The 19,667-nt window shown below is 44.5% G+C and overlaps 2 protein-coding genes across 4 annotated transcripts; both read right to left on the bottom strand.

Annotated features, from left to right (window-relative positions):
• Positions 1-1,362: 1,362 nt before the first annotated feature.
• Positions 1,363-2,747, bottom strand: LOC108129774 (uncharacterized). Of its 2 annotated transcripts, XM_017248006.3 has the most exons (3): positions 1,909-2,747; positions 1,701-1,856; positions 1,363-1,647 (listed from the first exon to the last, which is right to left on the bottom strand). In XM_017248006.3, the coding sequence occupies exons 1-3, from the start codon at positions 2,552-2,554 to the stop codon at positions 1,583-1,585; spliced, it is 867 nt and encodes a 288-aa protein (XP_017103495.2). In that variant the 5' UTR covers positions 2,555-2,747; the 3' UTR covers positions 1,363-1,582. The 2 variants fall into 2 exon arrangements, with proteins under 2 accessions (XP_017103495.2, XP_017103494.2); XM_017248005.3 differs by having other exon boundaries at positions 1,363-1,856; positions 1,909-2,746.
• Positions 2,748-3,429: 682 nt separating this feature from the next.
• Positions 3,430-16,580, bottom strand: hh (hedgehog signaling protein). 2 transcript variants are annotated; one of them, XM_017248274.3, is made up of 3 exons: positions 15,674-16,580; positions 7,937-8,198; positions 3,430-4,374 (listed from the first exon to the last, which is right to left on the bottom strand). In XM_017248274.3, the coding sequence occupies exons 1-3, from the start codon at positions 16,148-16,150 to the stop codon at positions 3,695-3,697; spliced, it is 1,419 nt and encodes a 472-aa protein (XP_017103763.2). In that variant the 5' UTR covers positions 16,151-16,580; the 3' UTR covers positions 3,430-3,694. The 2 variants fall into 2 exon arrangements, with proteins under 2 accessions (XP_017103763.2, XP_070137633.1); XM_070281532.1 differs by lacking the exon at positions 15,674-16,580 and adding an exon at positions 8,754-9,097.
• Between the last annotated feature and the right edge of the window lie 3,087 nt (positions 16,581-19,667).

The raw sequence follows: 19,667 nt of genomic DNA, 5'->3' as shown, positions 1-19,667 counted from the left end.
CCGTCCCATGCATTTCCCCATTTTTAAGCGAGTCCATAGGAAAAATTGACAAAAAATGGAATCAAAAATTGGTTCTGAGGTTTTAATGCAGTTTGGTAGAGAATCGAGCCACAAATCGTTAAAGGTATTCCGTTCAATGATCGGATCAATATTGCCAGAGATATGAACATCGCTGTGGGCCATATGGGCCGTCCCATGCATTTCCCCATTTTTAAGGGAGTCCATAGGAAAAATTGACAAAAAATGGAATCAAAAATTGGTTCTGAGGTTTTAATGCAGTTTGGTAGAGAATCGAGCCACAAATCGTTAAAGGTATTCCGTTCAATGATCGGATGAATATTGCCAGAGATATGGACATCGCTGTGGGCCATATAGGCCGTCCCATGCATTTCCCCATTTTTAAGGGATTCCATGGGAAAAATTGACAAAAAATGGAATCAAAAATTGGTTCTGAGGTTTTAATGCAGTTTGGTAGAGAATCGAGCCACAAATCGTTAAAGGTATTCCGTTCAATGATCGGATCAATATTGCCAGAGATATGGACATCGCTGTGGGCCATATAGGCCGTCCCATGCATTTCCCCATTTTTAAGCGAGTCCATAGGAAAAATTGACAAAAAATGGAATCAAAAATTGGTTCTGAGGTTTTAATGCAGTTTGGTAGAGAATCGAGCCACAAATCGTTAAAGGTATTCCGTTCAATGATCGGATCAATATTGCCAGAGATATGGACATCGCTGTGGGCCATATAGGCCGTCCCATGCATTTCCCCATTTTTAAGGGAGTCCATGGGAAAAATTGACAAAAAATGGAATCCAAAATTGGTTCTGAGGTTTTAATGCAGTTTGGTAGAGTATCGAGCCACAAATCGTTAAAGGTATTCCGTTTACCGATCAGATCAATATTGGCAGAGATATGGAAATCGATGTGGGCCATATAGGCCGTCCCATGCATTTCCCCATTTTTAAGGGAGTCCATGGGAAAAATTGACAAAAAATGGAATCAAAAATTGGTTCTGAGGTTTTAATGCAGTTTGGTAGAGAATCGATCCACAAATCGTTAAAGGTATTCCGTTTACCGATCAGATCAATATTGGCAGAGATATGGAAATCGATGTGGGCCATATAGGCCGCCCCATGCATTTCCCCATTTTCAAGAGTGTTCATGGGAAAAAATTGACAAAAAATCTTCTTAAAAAATAGAGAATCGATCTACAAATTTTTTGAAGTATTCTTTCCCAAGACCAGTGAAAATCTGTATCTTAGCAAAGATACAGACTTTGATATGAGCCATATTAGCCCTTCCCACGCCTTTTCGAATTTTCAAGGCGGACTTTGAAACTTTCATTTTATGCAGTAAATAATTATGAGTAAAAGGGAATTTATTTATAACTCCGTTACTTATTCTAAAAAAAAAAGGGCCATATTGAATAACTTATATTGTAGTAGGAAAATTATGAAACGCTTCTATTCCTCTTATCTGCCCCTCTAAGCCGACAGCGCACGCAATTTGGGCTATTAGAGTGAAATTCGGATGGCTTCTTGAACCTGGGCTTGTGCGTGCGACAAAGTCTAGCTGGGGATTTAACTGGCGTCTTGGCTTTCTTTATAGGGCTGCTGAATCGTACTTTTTTCTGACTTGGCTCTGTCTTCAAGGGAACTTCTTTAGTCCTTTTTATGGTTTTAGGCGATTTTGCATTACCTAAAAAGACATCCCTATTAAATTCCTCACGCAGGTGGGAAAGTTGGGTGTCGTTCATGTTAATTTCCACCATTGGCACAGGTACAATCACCTCGGAGGCAGGATTACATGAAGGAATTTCCGAGTTGTTCGAGTTTTCAGGGTCTGGTTCATCGTCTGAAATGCGTTCAGTTAATATTTTGATTGTATGAAATCAGGCACAACTTACCTACGAGGTCCACCAGGCTTACGTTGACAAGATTGGGATGTTCCTCCCCTCCTTCTTCGTAAAAACCATCAACTATCTCGGAGCTGACGCTTTCAGAACCATTGAAGTGCTCGAAGGCAGTTTCGTTACGTTTCCGGATGAAGAAATTTTCTACTTCTTCAAAGAGGTCATTGAGGACACCAAGACGCACCTGTTGGCTGGCCTGTTCCATCAGAACCTCCTCAAGCTCTTGTCGCACCTCGTCCTCAATCTCTGCGCGCACAGCCTGCTTGCAATTCGCCAGTAACTCTCTTTTGTAAGCGTTGATTTCATTACGTATGAGCTGTGCTGCCTGCTTCCGCCACTGAGCGTTGCTCTCGGAACAGGCACTGCCTGTGCACTTGGCCACATCTCGTAGCGCACTATTGTCCTCGTCATCCAAGTCGATTCGTTCGTTACGCCTTAATTTCCTGTCAGCTGCCTGGCACCGGCGGCGGAAATGATGGTACTCTTCGAGACGCAGGCGGCAGGCAGAACATATGTGTTGAGGCAAACCATCCGAAGGATCAATCTCAACCGATGTACAGGCCATAATTTTTACGGCAGTCGACACCGAAAAAACAGAAAAGTTGGCGTCCTTTGCCAGACAAAGGCGGCATACTTTCATCGTTGCACGTTATTCCCTAGCGTTTGGCCAATATAAACCAATTCTTCGTTATAAAACAAATAATTTTTTTTATGGTGTTAAAAAAATGTATCTTGGATCGATAATAACACTCTAAAATCCTAAAACTAATATAAAATTGTTAAAAAGTGGTTTTGAATGGTGTATAATATCTTTTCAGTGTGACCAGATAGCAAACACATGCCCAAATCCAAAAAATGTGTTGAAAAAGATTTTTGAATGATTTTTGTTCTTTTCAATTAAGTAAATTTATTTTAACCGATACATTTATTTACAGGTTCGCAAAACTTTTTCAATATTGTTAGCCCATATCATTTGGTATTTTTGTTTTAAAGTGTTGTTGTGCATTTGCGCCCATTTTCAACCATCGACTTACCGGTTCATATTTATCCAACCGGTTCATGAACCTATCACCGAAGTGGCAACGCCAAAAGTCCTTGGGCATCGGCGGGTAATTTTAAAAGTCGAAAAGGATTAAGTACCCACGAAAAAAAAACCAAAGAAACCAAAATAAAAAGACCATAATATTTATCAAACAATTTCAATATAATTCATTAAATATAAGGTATAAATACGCAGTTAACTATTAAGTATTATATACAAAATTACAATAAAGTATTCAGTCACTATAATGCTTCATTTCTATATACAAAGTACAAAATGTTTATATATCCAATGGCTGGAACGCGCTCCGCCGCACTCGCACTCAAACTCTATTTCGCAATTTAATAAATTATGCAAATTCAATTCCATTAAAAATATACAGTAACAGTCGTCTGAAGAAAAAATTGGTGCATGCTTCTTTCTTGTTTTTATCTCTCGCATTTCATTTAGGATTTGTGCCAAGGATTGCCTACTTAAATCTAGGGATGTTTGCAAAAACACAAAAAGTCAAGGACGTGTGTATAACAGTTTCGAATTCTTTTTGATTTCGTTTGCTCTGGCTTTATGATATCCTTTTTTTTTTGCTTTCTCCATATGGGTGGGTGTTTTGTGTGTTTTAAATAAATAATAGCGATCGGTATTAATCATATTCAACATTGAAATACATCAATCATTAGGCATATACATAACTACAAAATATAATACAATTATTGGGCCGGGTTTTGGGAGGCACAGGACCTAATCATGGCGCCAGCTTTGCGGCAGCACGTAGTCCTTGATTTTGTACAGCGCCTCGGCATACCAGTGAATGCCGTTCTGCCGCTCTGCGGAACTGTTCTTTGTGTGGTCCTTAGAGCTGCGCAGCTGATCCTTGGCCGGCAGCCACGCCTCCAGGGTGGAGAGCAGACGCATGGGCGCCAGGCCCCAGTGAGCCAGGGATTGGCTGTTGATCACCGCGTAGCAGCTGGCGGCCACCGAGTTGACCACAATGGTGCCTTCGCGGGTGAGAGGCGCCACCACTCCCTTGCTGCGCACACTCTCCACTTTGATGACCAGATCCGGTCGCAGCTCTCCCGTCTGCTCGTTCCGGACGAGCACGTGCTGTCGCTCCTCGATGCGGTCCGCGAAGGTGAAGGTCAGCTCCTGGCGCTCCGGCTGCCACACGCTCACCAAATGCGCCGGCGTAACCGTCAGCACAGCTCCGCCCGCCGTGTGCAGGCGTACGAAGTTCTGCATCTGTTCCAGGTTGCGGTCCATGAAGAGGATCACCTCGCTGTAGACAGGCTGGCCGTTGGAGGTCATGCTCAGGACGCGGTCTCCAATGGAGAGCTCGCCTAGCGGCTTCCTCACACCGTCCTCCAACAGGGCAGTGCTCTCTGGCGTAAAGCATCCATGGACATGGGAGCTGATCGAGGAATCTGCAAGTGGAAGAAGGAAAGAAAATGATTAGATTTTGAATTTTCAGTAACATAGATTGCATTTTTAATGAAAGTAAAGTGTAATCTTCCTGTACTCTGTTCGCCCTGCTCAGATCAAAAAGATTTATTACCGATTTTAGATAACATTTTTCACCCGAGTGTAGTTGGCCCACCAGGTAATGGCATTAGTTGCTAATCTAATTTGGCGTTAAGCATCCAATTGCCAAACCCAACAAGTCAAAAAGGTTTTCACAGATCGATCCCCGGGGCTGGCCGGTCACAGCCCAAACTGAAACAATGGGCCCCGAAAAAAGGACTGACTGAAAGGACTGCCTTTTGCGGCTTGCCAACAAGCCAGGAACATAATGCGATCGAAGGAGGATCGGAGATCTTCGATCTTCAATCTACAAATGCGATCTGCCAGGCCGTATCAATAACATGCGGCACGGCGGTCGTGTGTTTTTGTTTTCGGCATCGTCTTCGGCTTCAGCTTGCACAAAAATTGTGATCTTGTTTTTCCTACAAGATTAGCCGTGTGGGATCAGCCAAATCCCAATGCGAACTCGACTCGAGCCAAAGCGGCTTAGTTCCTCCAAAACGGAGAGGGAGAAGGGATGTGCCAGGTAGCTGTTTGTGGCATTGTTTTCCCAACAGCCCATATAGCAGCCTTTTTAGCAACCTGTTCGCAATTACCGAACATGCTGCAACCCACTACTGCAACCACATTAATCATCATTAATGGATATTGGGTTACAGGCATCAGGCAAAACAAAAAAAGGGGCCACCCAGCTAGACGTGGAAATATTGGGCTGCATTTTTAGAACTTTCTCTCGGGGGGCTCACACGCACATTTCACACCCGAAGCGCCGCCGCCTCAAATGCTGTAAATGCTTGTAAAATTCAAATTAAAAATTCCAGACCACTAACAGCGCGCGCGCTTTATTATAATGAGTGGCCATAAAGTGGCCTTGTTGTTGCTGCGCCGACGGATGTTGCTGCTGCAACCCAAAAAATTCCAACGAAAATGCACCTTCTCAAATACCCGAAAACCCGAAATTCCCATTGATGCATTTTGGTAAACAGACTGGCGGACAGACTGAAAAGTGTAGAAACAATAAAAATCGGATTAAATACATATGGTCAGCGGTCTATAAAACCCATAATCGATGGGGACCGGGAGCCGAGCCCAGGAGGGACACAAAGGGCGGGGCTGGGGGGTGGGCAGAGGAAGCGCGGTAGTAACAAGAAAAATTGGTGTGAAATCTACCTTCTTACCAACAAACAACAAAAAAAAAAAGAAGCGGACCTGGAAAAAACAGAAGAACCAGTAACAAAAGACAAAAAATAAAACCAAGTAGAGGGAATGACACGGCCAAGAAGGGAAACAAAATCTCAGGCATCGTCTTCGGCGTCTCCGTTGGCGGCGGTGAGTGGAAAGTGAAGAACTTGAAGGGTCATAAATTAATAAACCATTAAAGTGGTTAAAATTATCGTTATTTTATCTTTGTTGTGAAGACTAAACTGATAAATTATTACAAAACAGAGGACAGCCGCTCCGCTCCGACCACTTGTTGTTGTTGGTGTTATTGTTGTTGTTGCCTGTGGTGACTGATCGTTTGGACAGCATTAACATGAACATGCAACAACAGCAACAGCAACACTGGGGCTTGGGGCTTAATGCGCGCGCGCGACACTCCAACAACAACAATAGACAGCCAGCAGCAACAACAACAAAAAGAGAGAAAAAAAAAAATTAGTGTCGACAAAAAGGTTTACAGCCATTACTCTTCGTCGCTGTGCTGGTGTTGTGTTGCTTTTGGCCTTACTTCGGCTGCTGCTGCTGCTGTGTTTAGGCCACGAGAAAACGAAAGACTTAGGCAGCGAACTCGAAGCGCACCGAATGCTGTGCCAAAACTGTCATAAGCCAGTGGTTTATGTGCAGCCCGGCTATCAGCAATCAATCGCTTGGTAATTTATTGATAGGCCCACGGCCACACAACACATGGCCAGGGCGAAGAGTGGGGGGGTAGTGCCGGGACCACACACATGGCAGGACAGGCTGTGTCCTTTTGCCACTTGTTGTCGGTGCAGTTCTTTTGATTTTCAGCTCAGGGGTCAAACACAGACAGGCCAAATGACAGCAGGATCCAGCAGGATCAAAGACGAGCGGCTCCTTTCATAAGCAATTAGAATCAATGAGCAAGGACACTTGGCTCCGATGTCCTTTGTAATCTTTATGAGCCGCCAACCCGAAGGAGGAGAAAAGTCAAAATATTGTGACTGCGTGTGTGGGAAAAAGGCGTGCCAAGAGTTGTAATTGTGGACTGGGACATGAAAGGGAAAATCCCTTACAGCCGCTTGGGAAAGCAATGCAAAAAAACTAAAAAGAAGGAAATCTTGGCGAGAAAACTTAATTGTGTTGGCCCGTTTTGGTTGGCTGGTCGCATGGAGCATTTTCCTCTCTCTTGTTATTTGGTCTTTGGGGCAGTTTCGTTATGTATCGTTATGTTTCGGGGAAAACTGGTTGCTGGCCATAATGGCTACAACTCACAGATACACACCTATACCCACACACTCACACACCTATGTATAGCCTGGGACTCATTCGCCGGAGTCTTAACTGATGATGCTAACTTGCTGCGTTTGGTTTTTGGTGTTCCGTGGGTCTTCGGGGTTTCCGAGCCTCTTTTTTTCAATTAGGCCCGCGCTCAGGTTTTAGCCCGGCATTTAATTCATCTTTTGCCTGTTTCGGTTGCCTGCCTCTTGGCCAGTTTGCCTGTTTGGCCGTTTGGCTGCCTGAGAAACGCTTTGGGTGTCGTATCATCAATTCGTTTAATTTGACAGGCGCAAACCTAAACATGTCAAAACAGCACACAGCCCCAGCAAGTTGCCGCCTCTGCCTGGCCGACTCTTTTCGGGTCCGGTTTTCGAGACTTTGTTGCCTGTTGGCTGCTCTTCCCCTTTTTTTCTCTTTTTTTCTTTTTATTTTTTCCCCCCCTCTTACAGTGAGCCGGAGGAACTGCAGCCGTGGCCAAATTGGCGGAGCAAAGTGCAGGAACGGGGGGCCTGAAATGAAATTTGCCAACGCCTGTCAGCTTAGCGATCGCCAGTACGAAACATGCGAAATTACGCTTGTTAGTGTCACTTCTGGCTAACTGACCAGGCCCACCCATCAGCCATCACCCCTCGAACATGGAACATTACTTGTTATTACAATGTCACTGCAATAACTCGAAATTCCATTGGGAAGTATAGGTATAATATAGTGTAATACCCAGGAACCTCACAAATGCTTTTAGAAATATTTCTAAAAAAAAAAAACAGCTTTTCTAACTAACTCACAGCTTTTTAAACTAACTTGTTAACTACGGAATATTTAACATTCAAAAACTATTAAGAAAAAACTTTAAGAAACCAGACATCTTAAGCAAACAATTTTTGTTTAAGAAACCTAATTACTTTGTTTCATAAACTCTTAAATCTCTGATTCATAACCTGTCTAAACTCCCTAACATAAAACAAGTATAAAAATAATTAGATAATAAATAATTAAGATAATTACCTGATTTAACGGAGCAGTATATATGACGTCGACTGACGTAGGATACCCAGTCGAAACCAGCCTCCACCGCCAATCTGGCCAACATGCCGTACTTGGACTGGTCGCGATCCGAGGTGGCAATGGTCACAGCCCGACCCTCGTAGTGCAGCGACTCCGCGCCGTGCTGGTGATCCTCGTCCCAGGACTCGGCGACCAGGAGACGGACTCCGGGCCACTCGTTCATCACCGAGTAGGCCAGCACGTTGAGCTTCTCCTTGCAGCGCTGGAAGAGATGGGAAGAGGTAAGAGATCGATTAGGTTTCGTTTTAATAGCCCAGACGCAGACGCCATGTTTAATTCGCTTGGAGCGCCAAGTGGGAGCAACAGAGATGGATATAGTGTGTGCGTGTGTGGAGGGAGGGGCGTGGCAAGCGGGAGTTCATTCTGGTGGCCCAAAAGGGCTGGTGTTCATTACTTTGTTTCTCATTTTTTTTTCGAGGGAGCAGTGCCGCTTTGGACTAGTAGGTATTTGCTTTTTGGACTGTGTGAGTCTGCCCTTTTTTCAGCTTTTTTTCTGTTTTGGTGGTCGCATCCTTTGAACCTGTTGCTGCACAACCTCAACAAACAGCCAAGGAGTTTTTGGTGCCCCGAGTGCTGTTTGCCGAGTGCCGAGTTCCCTTTCTGGCCAAAGGCTTGTTTGCAGTTCAAACACTGACCCTACTAACCCACGCTCATGGGTAAATAATAACAATAATGCCGGGACCTTTATGGATGGACCTTTATTTTCGATCCTCTCCTCTCTTTGTTTTTCCTGTCGATAATATATGAAAACGCTTACTTTTTGTTTAACAATGTGGTGGGTGCTCTGCTCTGCTCGTCGTTTGTCGGCTTGTTTCCATTTGATTTTTTAAATCCATGAGCGTAGAAATGCCAGCCAAGCAAAAAGGATTCGTATAAGTCTATGCAAATATTTGAGACCCACAAAAAAAAAAAGAGATCTTAGAATCGGAGAAGGTATATCTAGAAGATGCAGAGCCACAAAATCAATTATCAACGGGCAAGCGGACAAAGGACAGTGACAGGATGTTGCCTTTTTGTGTGCAAACAGACAGCGCATGAAATCAATTTGCCGGCCAAGGATCCTTTTTTTTCGAGCAAACCACAGCCGATCAATTTTTGCCTTTTTCGGTTTTATGTTTTGATGAGGTGTGGATCTCCGGCTGTGTGTTTGCTATTATTTGGCCCAAACAAGGAGGCCCAAATTTGTCACACAGCCAATGCCGGCTTGCCGCAAACTGTGGCAAATCGGCAATCAGGACAGTGAGCGAGGTGGCAGATCCGACCCGACGCGACCCGCGCATTCCGGGAAGAGTTCAATGAAATTTGCCTGCCCAGTCCGGTCTTGTGGGCTTGTCCGCTGCTGCTGCAACTTTGCTTTATTAAAAGGCTTAACCAGTGGAGAGCCAAGTCGAGCCGTGCTAATGAGCACAAAAGCGTAACGCGAAACGGCAAACAGTTTGTGTCCGAGATGGACCCGGCATGGGCATGGAGATGGAGGTAAGAAACAAAAAAAAAAAGGTGAAAAACAAACGCTTTTGTCTTAAGCACTGCCAACGATGTTTACCCAACATGCTAATGCATTGAGTTCGAATTGAAAATCGATGCAGCGAAGAGCAAACAAGCGCGAAGAGGTTCCAACTCCAACTCCGACTACGACTCCAAATCCAAATCCAAATCCAGCATCGTTTGCCGACGGGTGCGTAAGGTAAACATTTAGAGGCGGCGTCGGCGGCCCAAAAAGATGGCTAAATAATGTGTGTGCCTTGTAAGTGGCCGTTAGACAACAGCGTCAAGTGTAAATAAGCCCTGGCAGCACATATGTATCCCCCTGCATTCCTTTATCCCTGGTGCTGCCCCCTGCCCGCTGCCACTACCCCACGAAAGCTGCATTAATTAGACATTCAACAAGGTGTGAACTTTGCCCAGCCATTACCCCGAAAAAAAGGGAAAATCGAACCACGCCCCATTTTTGTTTACACGCATCTGCATTTGATCCGATCCCCTACAGCTTTTAAAGTCTTGGCCGAAAGATCTTGGCCAGTGGATGGATCTGTGGCTCTTGATGCGTTTTTAATTGCCACGCCACTGCAGTTTTATTGATTTAAATCGTCTGGCTGGCTGCCAATTTGACGCTTTTAATGGTCCGGGCGAAATTATTATGGCACGAAGATTATTAGGCACTCATCATCATTAGCGGAGTGGTCGTCGGTTGGGTCCCCGCTGCAGCTATTAGTCCCGAACTCTCTGGATCTTTGTTTGTTTTTGGATTCCAGTCCAGAGTCCCCGTCACAGTCCAGGTCCCAGTCCCAAGTTACCCTGATTTTTTTTTTTTCGCCAAGCAAACCAAAGGCGAGGCGTCTCGGATTACTTACCCCAGGAAGAAAAAAACCGACGATTAGGAAACGACACAATTTAACGACATAATTCAAGTGCGCATTAAGTTACGCCAGGGGAGTCACCCCTTTTTCGGTTTTTTATGTGATTTTTTGTGTGATTTTGTTGGCCAGACCAGATGCACGTGCTATGCAGTGCTGTAGGAGAGTGTAAGCAGATATGCCATATCCTTTGATTCCTGGCACTGATTGCCATCAGAGGAGGAAGCTCAGAGGAAGCGAAAACTTACAACTGACACAGGATATACTCAAAGGCCGACAAAAAACGAAGGAAATCACGTCACCCACCACACACGCTTTATGTGTGTCAACAGCCCGGGATTCAGGGGAGGATCGAGCTCCAAAGGCCGTGAAGGTGGCCCACTTGAGAGAGAGCCCTGGATGAGAGCTCTTTTGGCAGCCACTTAGGTGGCAACTTAGAGCCCATCAGTCAGCAGGTCGCCTTGTGTGGCCCACTCGAGGAGGCCACAGATTTCCTTTTTCCTCACTTAATTGGCAAACTTGGCGGAGGCTGATTGATTCAAGTGCAGGGTTAATGCCAATCCGCTGCCGAATCTGTTTATTTGTGTTGCAAATCTATTCACAGCTCTTCATTAGAAACGCGGGGGAGTCCTCCTGGCCCTCCGCGGCAAACCCTTTGATTGTTTATGCTGATGCGCTGGCAGCGGCGCAATTATTACAGCGCAAAAAAATTCCATAAATCGAATAAGGCCAATATATATATAAAAAAAAGGAGAAAAAAGTCCAGGCCGAACGGACGACTGAAGTTTTAATTAATCAGAAACGGAGGGAATGTGACTGTGTTTACGGAATCTTGAGAAATATCTCAACATTCGGGCTCCAAAGTCTGCTCCTGTCTGTTTATTTTCGTGGATTATAAATGGCACGAATTAAAAGGGAGGTAAGTCTTTATCGGATTAACGAGAGATCGGGAGTTGGGTCTTGGATGCCAAATTGAATTCTTCTCACTTGCTAAATGAGGATATCCATATAAACATTTTTTAAAGAGCTAATAGGTTTTCAAACATAAAAAAAAACTAATAAAAAACCAAACTATATTTTATTAGTCAGTGTATGACTTCTCCAAACTCTCCTTAAATCTTCTAATATCTATCTTTTAAGACCTCGGGAAATGTAAAAAGTTATTAGCAATTTGCATAGACCTGGGGATCTCAGATCTCCGGGGCGGCCCCCACTCTTTACAAAACGCTCGTAAATCTCGCGTCAAATAAATGTCCATAAAGGGAAGGCGTCATTTTATTGTTATTAATTAAATGCTATTAATTTGCAGAAATCGTAAATTAAATCTCAGTTGTGGCCTATTGCCTCACCTGTATCTCCCCCTGTCATTCCCCCGTGACCCTGCCACATTTAATGTGCCCCGGCTGGGACGCAAAAGTCATTTGGAGGCTCTCAGCTTGGAGGAGGCAGGTAAGAGAGAGACCCAGGCCGGGTCTTAAATGATAAGCGCCATAATCCCTGATGTGTGATTAACTTTGATGATGAGTTATGAGCCGCACATTGGCACTGATGGTGCTGCCAAGGAGGGGATCGGCGGTCAGGGGGCCCGTGACTTGCAGGAATCGGGAGACAAGAGACCGAGAGCCATGTGAAATGTGAGTCACTCGCCCAGCAGTAATGTGATAGCCGCGACGCGATCGCTGATCGCAGATTTCGCTCGCGATCTTCTCCAGGGCAAGTTCATAAAAGTTTTATGCAAATAAAGCAAAAGCAAAACCAAAAGGCAAAGAGTCTGAGGAAGAGCCAGAACCGAGCAAATATCGATGGCATTTTGGAGCAACAAATCCTTGAACATTCGCGCTTGAGTGCCCTCGTAAAAGTATCAAATTGATTAATAATAATATAAAAGCATCGCACACACAAAAGCAAAACAAACACACTGCGGTTTATGGAGATCCGCTCAGTGGGGCGATCCCCGGCCTGCCATTTGGCAATTTGTCCACTTTGCCTGACTGATGTTTGTTTGATAAGTTTGATTACTTTGTTGGTCCCCAATAGCCATCCTGGGGGATACATATACAACAAGCCCTGCCCTGGAATGTTCCCACGAAGTGAAGTTTGCTTATCTTGGCATTTGACGTGATTTGATTTGAGTTTGGCCAAAAAGAAAACGAAACCGAGACTCTGACTCTGACATCATCATCCCGCACACTGTCTCTTGTCTTCTGATCTTTTTGTCATAATAGGATCAATTTTTGAGTCATAATGTTCTATTAGAGTGCCTTGCGGCTGTATTCTGTGGGCTTACTTTGATTTGATTTGATTTGATTTGATGCATGTGTCTGGCTTGAGTGGTGGTGGGGGATACAATATTAAAAAAAAGAGGACTGTCGACTGGAAGACTGAAAACTGGCAACTGGTATCTGGCAACCGGCAACCGGCAACTGGGACTGCATGCATGTCAATAATCATATCGGATTACCCCATTGGCTTTGCCCTCAGCCCCATTGTTGCTACAATTTATGAAATTTTAGAACTTATGCTGCGGCTTTTGACGCATTCTTCACTGTCCGTCCGTCCATATGTCCGCCTGTCCATCCGTCCGCTGTCCGTTTGTCCGCTGCGGTTTCTGGTGCTTGTCTAATCCAGTGAGCCAAGGCGTGTTGCATAGACAACACATTACTTTAATTACCTGCAATACCCCCGTGCAATGACTTGTCATAAGCTCTGGCATTTTACGATCCCTGCTCTACGGTGGCTTGGCTGCCGTTTCGTCTGATTCGGTTTTTATTGTTTACAGCAGCACCAAATGCTGCTGACAATCTGCAATTTGCCATTTGTTTATGCAACCCACACAGCACTCACGGTCACTTGGCTAGCTGGCCTTTTTAATGGCCAAAACGAATTGTTTACCAGCGGAAATTCACGCACAGTAAGTATCCAAAAATCAAAAACATAAAATACAATTTAGTTGCGCTGCTGGTTTTCTAGGACAGAGGCTGTCGTCTCCCAGCCTCCGGTTTCTCTTCTCGCTGGCCAATTCTCCGGTATCCGGACCAACCAACTCTCAATGTCACTCGGTAGCCTGCGAAACGGTTGCAGTTGTAAATATTTGCCATTGAGCACAACAGGATTTTATGGGCGCGAGTGTCCTTGGGCAGTTAGTCAAATGCCTGGATGGCCTTGGCTATGCTTTGACCTTTCGCTGTCCTTGACAATCGCCGATGTCACGGGCGATACAATATAAGATATGTAGGTGCTGCTGCCGTGTTGGTGCAACTGTTAACCGTTTGTCGGTTCTGAACAGGCTGCTTTATATGGATTGCATATCAAATTCAAGGTAACTGCCACAAATGTTTCTCTCGACCATTTAAAAGTCCCCCGATGGGCGCGTGGCAGTTGCAAACGGCCATTTGTGAAAGTTAAGTGAAATTTTAGAAGCAGAACAACAACTGTTTCGTCGATTAATCATCCGATATTGCAGTACGCCAATCTTGGCCAGATCTTCAAGTGCCAAGAGTCGTAAATAATTTAAATGAAAGTCATTATGGCTCAAGTGTTGAATTACACTCTTAAATCAATATATTAATTTCATGGCTAATCTGTCTAGTAGTAGTTTTGATTATTTATTTCGAAAAATATTTGCTCCAAATCGTGTCCAAGGAAAGTGGAAGTCGGCCGTAAAAGTTTAATAGCTCGTTTATGGGGGCTTATCAAGGGATGAGTGCGTTATTTTTAACACCTAGTCAGCACTTAAAATTTCATTAAAATAACAAAAGTTTTTTGCGATAAGGTGGCGTCCCCGATAAGTGTGCCACGGTCCACTTGTGGAGGCCTGACTGTACCGCAGCCCCGTGCACTGCAAATGGCAATACTAATTGGAACTTCTGTCGCCGGAATTAAGCACTTGTTTAAGATGGTTTTTGTTGTTAGACTTTGGAAAGCATTCTTCATTAGGCCCCTACCCACAGGGATACATTCGCGAAACCCCTCTTGGGCCGGACGATAAGATATTGCTATTATTCGACTTAGCTGGTGTCTTAGCACACATTTTTTCTGCAGCCAATAAATAGAACTTGAGGCGACCTATAAGCGATTGCACCGGAAAAAATATTTCAAGATTTATAGGAGACTTTGAACAAAGTTGGCTTTAAAGATTAGGTCTCTAAAGTTTCAGAAAACCGAAACAAAAGAATTTTTCTATTAATCTTTTAACGTTTTAAGGTTTTTTTTTTTACTGTTTTATAAATGTTGGCAAATAAATCCCCCAAGTGGCCGAGTGTGAGTGTAAATTAGTCGGCGAACAAGCTACTAGCAGGTCGCTTATCAGACAAACACCGGCGATAAGCGGCACCGCTCGCGTGCCTCGCTTGGGGGCAGACAGGTGGGCGGGCGGTATATATGGGCAGGTATACTTATAGCACTTAATCCGGCCATACTCGAGTCTCTGTTTGTTTGTTGTTCGTGGCGAAATCGAAATCGAAAACGCATTCACAATGTTGATTGATTGAACTATTTGCCATGATGATCCACCGGATCGATTGGATCGAGGTTGTTGAACGCACTTTTGTTTATTTTATTTTCTTTTATTAACTTATTTGCTTTTTGCGTTTATTGCAAAAAGCTTTATGGCTTAGTTCGATGGAATTCGGGCTGGCTATCTGACATTTAGTCCCTGGATTTCGAGTATCGGGCTTCCTGTTTTGCGAAATAAGTGCAGTATTCGGCGCCGATAAGATGCATAATTAATCATAATTGCCAATGCTGTTCTTGTCGTTTTTATTGCTCGAACTTAGTAATAAAGTTAATTTATTTTTGTATAAATAGTTAAGCCGACGATCGGCCCGATGAGTTGGCCGTTTTTTGATACCGACACGTAGCCGTTATCACTGGGAAATCGAGTGGCGGGCGGTCAGCTCTATCACGATCGCACGATCGCAGATATGGTTTGCCTCCGAGATTAGCGATTGCTAATTTGACAATTGAATTTGTGCGGCCACAGGTGAGCGAAAGGTGCTTTGGGTGCAGTGCGCAATTGGCCGGCACTTGGCCTAGCCCAGATTCGGAAGCGGTCCGATTAGACGGAAGAGGGAAGTGATCTCATCATAGCTTGTGGTTTAACCTACTTTATGAGTCGGCAGGGATAACTATTACCATGAATCGACGCTTTTTTGTTTCTATGAAAAATATAATTGATTGCCTTAGTCATTATAATTTTCCCCAACACTATTTGTATTGTATTCCCAAACAAAGTCTAGATAATGAAACGAACAATCAGGTCTAATATCTTAATGCCACAACTAGACACTGCTGATACCACAATTTTTGATGTCTTACAACTCACCTTGCTCATGAGACGGTCGGCTCCGGTGCCCTCGTCGTCGCGGAACAGGATATCCCGGTTGTAGTTTGGCACCAGGTCCTTGAACTTGGGCGAGTCCCGACGGATGGCGCCCTCCAGTGGCCCGGAGGCACCGCTGGTGTACTCAGAGAGATTGGGAATGGTCTGCTTGAGGACCAGAGGGTAAAGGTTGCGCTCCCGGCGACGGCCCAGGCCTCGACCGGGGCCACAGCTGTGCGCCGGAGTAAAGCTGAGGGGCAGCACCAGGAGCAGGACTGCCAGCAGAGTTGTGATCTTGCCACCACCGGGACAACGTTGCGTATGCGCAATGTGGCGCTGGATCTTTTCCGCCGCTGGAGGAGAGTTGCAGTCTGGCTGGGATTTGGAGCTGGAGCTGTGGCATTTGGCTGTGTCGAGGGAGAGGCAGGTCATGCTGCTGGGGGCACTGGCCCAGGGAACACGGCAGTCTGAGTTATCCATGATTGTTTGGCTTGTTTGGTTTCTGTTTCTCTAGTTTGATTTATGTTTTTATTCGTATTATTATTCTTTTCTCCTTTATTTGGTTGTTTAGCACTTCACTTTTGGCACACTGAGACACTGAGAGACTGAGAGGAGGAGCGCACGCGTTTCGTTATTTATTTATTTAATTTTTGTGAAATTATTCGTTGTTTGTTGGGATTGCCATTTAGTTGGACTTGGATTTTCTTTACTGATTTACTGATTTGTGCTACCTTAACCGACTGGCTTAGTCCTCGCAGGGAGCTCGCTCTCGGACAACCGTTGCGCTCGCACGGTGATTGACAAATGACATTTCCGAGCCCACGAGCGAGTATCGGGAGCGGAGTACCAGAGCACCAGAGTATCGGAGTATCTGAGTATCGTCGTATCGGAGTGCCAGTGTACTGCTGCGAGTACGATTACGAATACGAATACACGAGCACTAGTGCGACGAGGGTGCTTTCAAGAACCCTAAACACTCACACTCACTCACTCACACACTCGCACTCTGCTGGCCAGGGTTCATTTCCGCTTCGATGTGTGCGTGTGTGCCTCTGGTTGTGTTGAAGTGCCACGATCAGTGTTCATTTTTATGCTCCGTTCGAGTGGCAGAGGTGCGAGAGGGACCACTGTAGACCACCAAACTATGGCTCACACAGACAGCCGTGGTAAGAGGTGAACGCGTCTGTATTGGTGGTGTACATAAGACGTGAGGCCTCAACAGATGGCCTCAACTGTGTTGCCAATTGGCAAGTGCGATGGTGTGCGTGGCGGGGCCAGAAGATGCAACCTCAGCTGCAATTTCTCTTGACACTTGCACTACTACTACCCGTCGACTGTTGTGGCTTGTTAGCCGCTCCTGAACCTCCACCTCCTCCTTTGCCTCCTGCTCTTGGCCACCATTGTTCACTTTTTCCGTTGCATTTTGTTGTTCGTTTCGCTTTATTGCTTGTAAATTAATAATGTTCCGGTTTTTTGTGTATTGTGTGAGAGAGGTGCTCCTTTTTGGTATACGTACTCTCGCAGGCAGCCCCCTTTTGGGCCAACTTCCGCTTGAGAAGTTTCTGGGCCCGTCTGGGTTTTCCAAAACCCCTGGAAAACTTGCGATGTTATATGACCGCCATGGCCTTGCTGCTTATGTCACTCAGTAGTGAATCATTAATGTCGACGATCGGAAGTCGGCCAGATATTCGCAATCTTCAGATTAGATACGAAGACAGGACGTGTGACTTTAGTGGGCAATAGGTTTAATTATCTCAAATGCATCGTAAATTCGCCACTAATTTCCTCAAATATACAAGTTGTTTTTTATCTATTGACTTACGATTGGGGTGCTGAAATCCCGATAATTCGTTTCGCAAATGCAATCTGTGATTACTAAGTATTTGAGCTAATCGTAGAGCGATGATGCCGCTTTTCTGAACTTCACAACAAATTCCCCAGACCTGTTGACTTTGGCTAATAATCTGCGGTTGCTATTTTTAAGTTTACTTTTCCAGCCGGGCTTTTTCGCACATCTTGAACTTGGTTCTCTGACTTTTGAGCTGCGAACTTCGGCTGGGAGTTACGGCTCTGACATGTCTGGATAGAGTCTTATTGTTTAGACTTTTGCGGTTGCACTTGGCCGGGTCTTGGCTGCAGTGGCGGATCTAGAATTGCTGGCGCCCGGGGCAAAACGAAAAATTTGCGCCCCCCCCCCCCTCCCTCTCTGCTATATGAACGCGTTAATTTTTTTTTATATGAATAAAATTCAAAGTATTTTGGGTGTGTAAAAGGTTATATCATCTAAAGCTTATAGGTATGAAGAATTATATTTCATTTTTATTCTTTCGTTAGATGCATCATAAAAATACATTAAATGTTGTGTTTTTGTATGAAAACAAAATATTACTTCTGTAATATAACTTTCCTGGCCTTGGTTGCCGCAAATTCAGCAATAATATCATTGTAATCGAGTGATGCTGCTACATCATTTTCGATGGAAAGTATTGCCAAGTTTGATAGCCTGTCTTGGTTCATGGTTGTGCGGAGATAAGATTTTATTAGTTTCAGTTTACTGAACGATCGCTCACACGAAGCCACGGACAATGGTAGAGTCAGCAACATTTTCAAAGCCGTCACAAGTGTTTTGTACGCCTCTAACCCCAACGATGAAATGTATAATAATATTCCTTTTGGAGTGAGGTCGAGAGTTTCTCCATTTTTATTGGCTCTTTTCAGGAGAAAAATGACATCTTTAATATCTTCAAACAATTCCCTCCCGTTTAAATCGTTGGAATAGATTTCGGCTAATGATTTGCACTTATCGTTAACTTCCAACAGTTTTCTATCTAAAATTTCTTTATCGTCACCGAGATATTCTTTGAAGTCGAAGAAAAATCCGAAGCGCTCATTCAGCACCCTCAAGTTAGCGAAGCGAGTAGAAACTTCGATCGAAAGGCTGTCCAAAATTTCAACCAAAAAGCGTCTTGTTTCTTGGTAGGTATCGAGAGCAGCGTCATTTGCAAGTTCACCTGGCATCTTACGTTTTTTAATTTTTCTCTTCAAAATCGTTACCCCCATTTCTTCACATAGTTTTTTAGCTTTCACTATGACCTTGTCGCAAAGACTTACTCTCCACTCTTTGATGTGGTCTGACAATGTCTCGAGTAATTTTGATGCTTCGTAAATGCTGATTTCTTTGGTTTGCAACATTTTCTGCATTCTGTCAATAGAAGGGAGGATCTCCGCCCATAAGAGGAGCAGAACCAGAAAATCGAATTTTTCAACAGCACCGATGACGAGTGCTGCATCTTGTCTCGTGTCTACGGTTTCAGAAGACGTATCTCGAAGCATTTCTAGAGCTGATATTACTTTATCAAGTTGGGTAGATAAAGTATTTACTGCTGCTGCGTTGGCACTCCATCTTGTATCAGACTGACGTTTGACCGTGATTGTCACGTGTTGTTTCAGGACATCCCATCTATGAGTCGATTTTGAGAAGAAGGTATACACTCGTTCCACCGTTCCAAAGAATGTTACTGCCTGAGCATTGATGTGAGCTGCATGAACTCCCACCAAATTAAGTGAATGGTTATTGCATGGAATGAACGTTGCCAATGGGTACCGATCTAAAATTCTTTGCTGAACCCCAGAACGAGTACCAGCCATTGTAGCTTGATTATCGTAAGCTTGACCTCTGCAATTATTGACATCTAAGCCATCATTTTCAAGCTTATTTAGGATTTCACTTGTCATTCCTTCTGCATCCTTCGTTTTGAGAGGAATAAAATCGATGAATGATTCTTTGACCTCAACAGAATTCTTTTTCACTTCAACGTATCTTATGATCTGAGCCATTTGTTCTTCATGACTAGAATCGTAGCTTCATGAAAGCTACGTGCGTAGCGCCGCGGGAAAATATGAATTCTCGAAACATACAGTGTTAGCCGAGCTCGATTTAGCGCCCCTTCGGGACTTGGCGCCCGGGGCGCTTGCCCCTTTCGCCCCCCCCTAGATC

The sequence above is a fragment of the Drosophila bipectinata genome, chromosome 3R, assembly GCF_030179905.1.
Source record: "Drosophila bipectinata strain 14024-0381.07 chromosome 3R, DbipHiC1v2, whole genome shotgun sequence".
In the NCBI taxonomy this organism is placed as follows: domain Eukaryota; kingdom Metazoa; phylum Arthropoda; class Insecta; order Diptera; family Drosophilidae; genus Drosophila; species Drosophila bipectinata.
Note: the sequence above shows the minus strand (reverse complement) of the source record. Positions and strands in the feature narration are given on the sequence as shown.